The sequence below is a fragment of the Rhinopithecus roxellana genome, chromosome 2, assembly GCF_007565055.1.
Source record: "Rhinopithecus roxellana isolate Shanxi Qingling chromosome 2, ASM756505v1, whole genome shotgun sequence".
NCBI lineage: Eukaryota > Metazoa > Chordata > Mammalia > Primates > Cercopithecidae > Rhinopithecus > Rhinopithecus roxellana.
Genome location: NC_044550.1, coordinates 14881794 through 14891278, shown reverse-complemented (window position 1 = coordinate 14891278; position 9485 = coordinate 14881794). Strand labels below are relative to the sequence as shown.

At 42.5% G+C, this 9485-nt stretch overlaps 1 protein-coding gene across 3 annotated transcripts in view; it reads left to right on the top strand.

Annotated features, from left to right (window-relative positions):
• The first annotated feature begins 4934 nt into the window (after positions 1–4934).
• The window catches only part of MANBA (mannosidase beta), a 142725-nt gene continuing 138174 nt past the window's right edge, over positions 4935–9485 (top strand). Inside the window, exon 1 of one of the 3 annotated variants that reach the window (XM_010363321.2) lies at positions 4935–5246. In XM_010363321.2, coding sequence (XP_010361623.2) covers positions 5070–5246 — 177 coding nt within the window. In that variant the 5' untranslated portion in view covers positions 4935–5069. Of the gene's footprint in view, positions 5247–5623; positions 5642–9485 lie in introns of those variants that run through there. The other 2 variants (XM_030914984.1, XM_030914980.1) reach the window with 2 other exon arrangements.

Genomic DNA, 9485 nt, shown 5'->3' with positions numbered 1-9485 from the left:
ATTTTCTTACCTTTCTGGACCAAACCAATGTACGTCTTACATGTATTGATTGATGTCTTATGTCTCCCCAAAATAAATAAAACCAAGCTGTGTAGCCTTGGGCAACCCTGGGCACGTGCTCTCTGGGCTGTATCTCAGGCCATTGGTCATTTATATTTGGCTCAGAATAAATCTCTTCGAATATTTATAGAGTTTGACTCTTTTCATGACAGTATCTTTTGTAGTTGTCCCCCAGTTCTTGGATACTCTGTTCATTCCTTTTTCCGTACATTTTTCTCTGCTTTTCGGTTTTGAAAGTTTCTGTTGACATACCCTCAAGCTCAGAGATTCTTTCCTCAGCCATGTTCCATCTACTAATAAGCCATTCTTCATTTCCGTTATGGTGCTTTTCATCACTAGCATTTCTTATTCTTTTTTAGAATTTCCATGTCTCTGCTTACATTACCCATCTGTTTTTGTATGTTGTGTAAATTTTTCATTAAAGCCCTCAGCATATTAATCAGTTATTTTAAATTCCTGGACTGATAATTCCGACATTCCCCCCATATCTGAGTTTGGTTTTGGCATTTGCTTTGTCTTTCCAAGTTGTATCTTTGGCTTTATAAATTTTTGTTGAAAGCCATACATGAGATCCTGGGTGACATTGCCATAAATAGGCCTTCAGTGATGTGTTGGAAAGGCGTTGGGAGAGGGAAAATGGTCTATTGTCCTCTGATTAGGGGTCTCAGTCATCTAGTGAGCCCAGTCCCCTGGACTGTGAACTTCACAGTGTTTCTCAGCTATGTTTCAACCCCTTAGATGGGGCAGAATGTCTATAGAGGGCTGGAGTTGGGTATTTTCCTTCCCCCAGGCTGGTGAGGCTCTGACAAAACCCCAGTTGCTTCAGCTCTGGTAAAATTGTTTCTTTTGAGAATGGGTCTTGTTAAGAAACACAGAATCTCTAGCACATTCAGAATAGTTACTTTCCTCCTCCCTTGCAGGAAACATGAGAGGATTTTTCTTCAATCTTCACTATGAGAGCTTTGTAGAGCTCCTGGAGGAAAACTTAACAAAAGTACAGCTGCTCCCCTAAGACTGGGTCCCCTTGGAGTTTTTAACTCTCACATTCGTGCATATTGGTCCTCCAGTAATTTGTCAATTATAGTACAGGTCTTCCTACTCCGTACTGGTTCCCACTGAGATTTCAGCGATGGGACAATGGTTGGGGGGTAGTGTGTGATCTAGTCAGGTAAGTTGTGATTGCCTGTGTCTACCTGTCTACATCTCTAATTTTGGGGGCAGTAGTTTGCCCTGTGACCTCACTTCGTTGACTCAGCTAAGAAGAGTTGTCTATTTTCAATTTGTGCAGCTTTTTACTTATTTTTAGGATAGAGTGATGACTTCCAAGGTCCTTATATGCCAGGCCAGAAACTGGAAATCTATTATTGTTTTGACCCATGCATTATTTAGGAATATATATATATATATATATTTTAACATTCCGAATAAATGGGTTTGGTTTATCCTTTTTCATTTCTTATTTCTAATTTTATTGCATTACGATAAGAGAATGCTGCTTTCCATGCTAGCAATTTTTTGGAATTTGTTGATATTTTCTCTGTGGCTCCGTATGTTGTCAATTTTTTTCAGTGTTGTGTATGACTTAAAATAGAATGTATCAGGTGCAGTGAGGTCTTTAAGCCATTAGGTAAAAGGCTTTAATTGTATGGTTCATAACTCAAGTTCTGTAGTCCACAACCTGATCACTATTCCTCATCCTCACTCCTAGATGACCCAATAACATTGACAATGATATTAAAATACAAATTTTCTTTTTCCATTTAAGTCACTGAGAGCTAACTTTCCTTCTGTTTCCAGAAATGTTACAATGTAACAAACAGGCAAACTTCTCATGAATTTTAAACACAGTTTAAACACAGTTCAATTTAAAATTTTAGTCTCATATCCAACTCAAACATTTATTTCCCCCATCCATCTAGTTCAGAATTAACCTGTGGCTGGTGGACACCAGTGGAGAAGGCGGGTGGTTTCTTTTCACAACCCTCCCCTCTCTCCAATGCTTCTGGGCCTCCCTTCCTTCTCAGGTTGGTTGCAATGCCTAATGAGGGATGGTATAGGTTCTTCTTTGGAGACTTCTTCAGGGAAATACTCTACTGCAGTTTGCTGACGTAGGCCATGTGTCCTGTAGTTGACTTCTTGGACTCTCTTGGGTAGAGTCCCATTATACTGGCTCAAGCCTGGTTACTTCCTACGGTGTCCTCTTGGTTTATAGGAAAGTCACGCATATGCATCCTTGACACACCAAATTCTAGTGGTATACATAGTTCCCACTACCTTCTCTCTTTGTTCTAACATTTGGGGCTTCAAACTCTGGAGAAGTATGTCAAACCTTTGGGCAGGATACTTATGTCCTATCATCCCCAGTCCTGGGGTTTAATCAGACACTAAGAGTCTAAAGGAAAATGTCCACTCCACATCTCATTACTCTCTCATTTTCTTTCCCTTATTATAACTTCTGTAATATATCATGGGATTGGAATATCCTTGGCCATGGTGTTCTAATGAGTTTACCAATTTTATATGTTTAGATATGAAGGAAGTGTTGTCATATAGCAAAGGGCCTAACTACCTCCATTGGCCTGTTGTGACAGGATACTGACCCTATACATCATTTAACCACTGTAGGCATTATTTATCTTTTTAAACCAGGGAACTATCACTTGTTCTAAATAATTCAAGCTTTGGGAAGCATCAAATGAAATGATCAAAATGAAATCTGTTTATACAGTGTAAGTTAAAGATATCCATAACAATTTTAAACATTGCATTTGGTATCATGACTCTCTAAATAAGGTTTATTCTTCCAGAAAATCATGGACAAAAATTATCCTATAAGAAAATGAAAACATCATGTCATCTGTGCCAATTCCAATTTTAGGAAGAGTACTTATTAGGGCTTTGATTATTCTTTGATGTTCTCTGTTGTCAAAGTGAAGTAACATAAATGATGTTATGCTTACATCCTGGAATTAAAGGAGGAATGAGAATCTTCTATTATTGTTTTTCTAAAAATTATATTTCTTATTTCTTAATACAACAGAATATATCCATATATATCATCAAGGATGAATCTTCCTCTCATTTGGCTTAATGAAATATCTGGGAGTTATGAAAAAATTCCTTTGCTGCTCTTGTTGCCATAAACCTTGTGTTATCAGTGTTACACAGACCATGGCTAGCCATTTAATGCCATGAATTATGGCATATAATTTGAATTGAGAGCTTTGTTCCTATCAAAGGTAAAAATGCTTCTGGAGTGAGTGAGGAAGGCTTTGAAGCAGTGAGTGAGAGAGTTTCCCATGTAATATCATTGGGCTCTGACAGCAGGACCTTGAAGAGGAGGGTTCTAATCCTGTCTGCCACTGTGTGACAGGCAAGTCACCTGATCTCCTTTTTTTTTTTTTTTTCCAGTCTCTCTCTATAGCCCAGGCTGGAGTGCAGTGGCACCATCTCGGCTTACTGCAACCTCTGCCTCCTGGGTTTAAGCGAGTCTCCTGCCTCAGTTTCCCGAGCAGCTACAACTACAGGCACATGCCACCAGGCGCCCAGCTAATTTTTGTATTTTTAATAGAGACAGGGTTTCACCATGTTGGTCAGGCTGGTCTCGAACTCCTGACCTCAAGTGATCCACCCGCCTCGGCCTCCCAGAAGTGCTGGGATTACAGAGGTGAGCCGTGGCGACTGGCCCTGATATCTTTGAACTCGGTTCCCTCATCTGTAAGCCAGCGGCTTGGGCTGGATAATCCGTATGTCCTTTAAGCCAAGATATTCAGGACTTGTAAATAATGCTGACTTTGCAAAGTAAGATATTGTCCGGTGCCTGCAGAATCAGGCAATTCCAAGGCCATTATAAGGCAAAACAAAGCTCAGATTTGAAGAGAGAAAATTTCTTTTCAAGGACTTCTTCCGAAGCATAAATATAAGGCAGATAACGTCAACACAGGAGAAAGGCAGTCTATGCAATGTAAAATTCTCTCTTAACTTCTGGGATCACTGTTACATCCTATTGAACGAATGGGACTCAGGTAGGCCATTTGACTACAACACCCGAAATTAAGTCCTTGGTATTTCTTGGGTACTCTGGCATTGTTAGGGACGATCACATATGTTAACTCATTTTATACTTAAAGCAACTTGAAAACTTCAAGAAACGGAGATGGAGATTTTGCGGCTTGCCCAAGTCCCACAGCTAGTGAGTGCAGAGGATTTTAAACTCAGTTGTGCACCTAGTGCGGGTTCCAGAACCTCAGAAACCTCCGTGGGGCTTTATGAAACATAAGGACGTAGGCCGCTAGTAACAATAGCTAACGTGAGGGCCAGGCTCCCTGCTGCATGCTGTATGCTGCATGCTGTAGTCGCATTTTCTTGGTTAGCCCTCAGAACAACCTTGTGACTGCTAGGTACTGTGAGGTACTGCTAGTACTTGTTTACTCTTTGAAGGGAGGGGTAGGCTCTGAGACCCCCGAGCTGAGCTGCAGGGGGGTGAGTGTTACGCTACCAGGTAGATGAGGGTCTGTGTAAATTTGGGGGAAGGGAAGTGGTGGGTTGTCTCCCAGTTTCGGTTCTTTGAAGGAGAGAGGGGCCTCTCCAGTTGTGGTCTCCACGTACAGTCGGTCTCTGATCTCCCAAGGCTTTGTGCCACTTCGCGTCCAGGGATCTTTATGTCCCAGTTAGCGTGCAAGGTTCTTGCCTCCAGTTTTATGTACTGAGGCGGCGGGAAGGAGCACTGAAGGAGGGCTCAGACCGCAATGTCCCCCAGCCTGTAGCTATTCTCGGGGGCTGAAACTACCGCAGCCGCGACGCCGGACTTCCAGCGGGGGCTGGCGCAGGCTCCTTGTTCTCCTGCAGCCCGCGGCGGCGCCTGTAGGGTGCTCAGCTGACCTGGGGGCGGGGCCGGGGCGGGGACCTAAAGCCTCTGCTCCTTCCGAGTGGGTGAGTGGGTTCCCCCGCCGGTCTCTTGCCCCGCTGCCTTTCGATCCTTCCACATCTCTGTGGCGCGAGCTCCCAAGATGCGCCTCCACTTGATCCTGCTGCTCGCGCTGTGCGGTACAGGCACCACCGCCGCGGCGCTTAGCTACAGCTTGCGGGGAAACTGGAGCATCTGCAATGGGAACGGCTCGCTGGAGCTGCCCGGCGCGGTCCCAGGCTGCGTGCACAGCGCCTTGTTCCAGCAGGGCCTGATCCAGGTACGGCATGCGGCCGACCCGTAGCGAGCCTGCGCCCGACTTCCTCTGGGTGCTGAGAGGGGCCCAGGAACCGCCTGGCAGCCCCCAGCTCTGGGCCATTCTTGTCGGTTTGGCAGTAACTTCCCCTTTGCATCTTGTGATCTGAGGGGGGAAATGCCCAGGCTATGGGGTACGGGCTTGACGGAGACTGAGCGACGGACCCATGTTGGGACATCAGTAACTCTGGAAAGCGGAAGTTTAGATAGAGGAACAGTGTTGCTACTAGCAGTTTATTTACTGCAGTCGTTCTCGACTGAAGCATGTATACAAAGGGCATGCTGTCACTGACAAGCATAAGGTCGGGAATTACTGTCTTTACTATCTGCACGCTACAGGGGACAACAGCGTTTTGCTAAGTAAGGGTTAACTCTATTGAGTAATGTCTCGGTTTTTTATTTTCGCTTTTAAGCGTCAGGGAGTCAGATTTGGGATTGATGCAGCACAGACGCTGTGGAGAATGACCTACAAGAGTAAAGTTGGGTTTGTCAGTGCTAGTGTGGCTAATAACGGGTAAATAATTTTTAAGGCTAACTTGGTGATGAACAAAGGTGCTGTTTCCTCTCAGGGCGTGTGTGTGTGTGTGTGTGTGTGTGTGTGTGTGTGTGTGTGTGTATCTCAATGGAGTCTCCAATTTACAGACTACTTGTGGGGGACGTTTTCCTGTTTGGCTGCCTCTGCGCATAGGTTTGCAAACTGACTTCCATCCTCCAACTGCTTTTGCTGTTCCCTCTTGCACAGCGTTCCCACGTGTTGCCTTTACATGGGACAAGATGTGCTTGTAATTGATCTACTTGTGGGATGCATACATTGTCCAATCCTCATAACAACTCTATATAGTAAGTGTTCATATCTGAATTTTATGGATAATATGGAATAATGGAACACAGAGAAATTAGGAAGGTGACCAATATCATACAGCAACTAAATGGAAAGAAATGGAATTCTAACCCAGGTCAACGCCATAGCCTGGTATCTATACTATGTGGTATGCTTACTTTGGTTTTTTGAAAAATCATGTGTTTTTGAAGCACTGTGGTTGACTTTCAGGAGCACCATTCTAAGTTTATTTCCATGACAAGGTGGTCACCTGGAGTTATGCAAAATTTCTGACCTGGTACTTAGTCGTTTTTTTTTGTTTTTTTGTTTTTTGTTTTTTCCTGAGATGTGTATCAGAAAGGAGGTGAATGTTGTAAATGACATTGACCATAGTCCAATGTATTTTTATAGTAAATCATTCCCAAACTTCAGTACTTTATTTTTAGTTGACAAACTGCTTGTGATACAGAACACAGTTGACCACAGTACACTCTGAGTCTTCACTTATATCTGCTTTGAGAATGCCTCTGTTTATTTTGTAGGGTTCCTCCTTGCCTCATTTTACTGAAATAATTAAGCCAATGGGTGCTGGTATGTTGGCTCAAGCCGGTTATTCCAGAGCATTGGGAGGCCAAGGTGGGAGGATCTGTTGAGTCCAGTAGTTCAAGACCAGTGTGGCCAACACAGAAAGAGTCTATGAGGCCGAGGTGGGAAAATTTCTTGAGGCCAAGAGTTCAAGACCAGCATGGCCTAGAGATTCTATCTCTACCAAAATAAATAAATAAATAAACAAACAAACAAATAAATAAATAAATATTAAGCCAATGCGAAATAAAGAGTAAGTCAGTAAGTCAGTAAGTCAGATTATTGTACCATATTACAGAGCTAAGAAACAATGCTTGGTTACTACAGATACTTAATGAAAATGAATTTGCTCATAGTATGAAATAACTTCCTCATAGGAACAATTTGAAGAGATTTCTTAAATCTCTTCATAAATTCTTGGAAAAACCTTGAGGTTTCAGTCAGGTGGATATGGGTCTCGTATGGCAGTGGGATGAGAAATGAGAAGGCTTTTGGGGCTTAAGAAACACAAGGCCTATTGAAAATAATCATCAGGCTGGGCACAGTGGCTCATGCCTGTAATCCCAGCACTTTGGGAGGCAGAGATAGGTGGAGTTTAAGACCAGTCTGGGCAATCTGGCGAGACCCTGTCTCTATAAAAAATTTAAAAATTAACTGGGTGTGGTGGCATGCACCTGTGGTCCTAGCTACTAGGGAGGCTGAGGTGGGAGGATTGCTTGAGCCCAGGAGGCTGAGGCTGCAGTGAGCCGTGATCTGTACTCCAACCTGGGCAACAGAGTGACACCCTGTCTCAAAAAAAAAAAAAAAAAAAAAAAAAAAGTAAAGAAATAATCGTCAACATCAGATCAGTATCGTTATTTGGTAATGTGAGACTGTTATCCTACCTGCTTTATTGTAACATCCCTTTTTGGTGTTGGCATCAGGAAATAGTCTATGGTTTATAGTAGACAGTGGGCCAAATATTGTGTTTGTATAAGAACTTGAAACATATATTGGTGATATCATTCATTTATTTATTTATTCACCTAGTTAATTATCTCATATTTATTTCGTACCTCTGATGTGGCAGGCACTATTCTAAGTACCTGAAATCGAGTGGTAAAGAAAACAAAGTCCTTTCCCTAATGGATATTCTAGTGGAGGAGATAGACACATACCAAATTCATAAATAATGTTATGGCAGGTGACGCATTGAAGAAAAATTGAGCAGGTTAAAGGAAGAGACAGTGAAGGCTGGTTGGAAAGCATTGCTATTTTTAAAAAAGTGGTTCAAGATAGGTATTTTGATGAGGTGACTTAAACAAAAAGACCTGTTTGAAAAGGTCACTTTTAAGGAGAAGTGCATTTCCAGCAAAGAGGAAAAACACAGGAGTGGGGAAGAGAGAGGCCCTGAGGCAGGAATGAGCTTGACAAGTTTCAGGAATAGTCAGCAGGCCAGTGTGGCTAGAGACCTGTGAACAGAGGGAAGGAGAGGAGTTCAAAGTCTAGGGCAGATCATGAAGGGCTGTGAGCCATAGGTAGCACTTTGCCTTTTATTCTCTATGTGATGGGAAGTTATTGGGGGCTTTGAGCTTAGAGTAGCATGATTAGATTTGCCTTTTTCAAGGTCACTCTGTTGTGTGAAGGCTGAAGTGCAGGAGAGTGGAAGCCTGGAGACCAACCAGGGGACTATTGCTGGTCTATGGGCAAGAGATGACTTCTGGCTTGGACCAGCATGGTGGCAGTGAAATGGTGAGAATGGTTGTGAGAACACATTTTAAATGTCAAAACAACAGGATTTCTTCAGTTGGATTTGTAAATGGATTGGGAGAGAGAAGGGGGAGGTGCAGGAAAATACCAGGATTTTTTATCTGAGTTGGTTAAATGAAATTTGTATTTAGTGAGAGATTCTGTGGCTAGTCTTGGCTATTTCATAGGTGACTCTCTGGGTTTTCTGTGCAGAATCTAAACATTTGTTTTCTTAGAGAGACTTTTGGGTTGTCTGTGAAAAGTTACTCCTTCAGCCTGCTATTATTATTATTTTTTTTTTTGAGATGGAGTTTTGCTCTTGTTGCCCAGGCTGGAATACAATGACATGATCTCGGCTCACCGCAACCTCTGCCTCCTGGGTTCAAGCGATTCTCCTGCCTCAGTCTCCCAAGTAGCTGGGATTACAGGCATACGCCACCACGCCTGGCTAATTTTGTACTTCTAGTAGAGACGAGGTTTCTCCATGTTGGTCAGGCTGGTCTTGAACTCCCGATCTCAAATGATCCGCCTGCCTCTTCCTCCCAAAGTGCTGCGATTACAGGCATGAACCACTGTGCCCAGCCCTCAGCCTGCTATTATGCCACACAGTATAATAGGCGTTAAGAATAAAAAAAGAAATTGAGAGTGAGACTATAGTTCTTATTTTGTGGGAGGCCACATTTAGTGAGGCAGAAAACTAATTAATTTCCATATGATACGTTAAGTGCATAGATAAAGGGACCCTTGTTAGGAATGCTCTGAGCTTTTCTGTGGAATTTCTCACTGGTGTAAGTTTTGAAGCAGTTTCTTCCTTTTTTTTTTTTTTTTTTTTTTTTTTTTTTAGATAGTCTCTGTATGCCAACCTTAAAATACATAGATAAGTAAGAAGAAGTTTGGAAGCATCACTTCCAGAGATAACCACTATTTTTTTTTTTTGACAGCTGTTCATGTGGCTAATGCCCCAACAGTTTTATTTATTTATTTATTTTTATTTTTTATTTTTTCCCTTTTTTTAAAATTATACTTTAAGTTCTAGGGTACATGTGCACAACGTGCAGGTTTGTTACATAT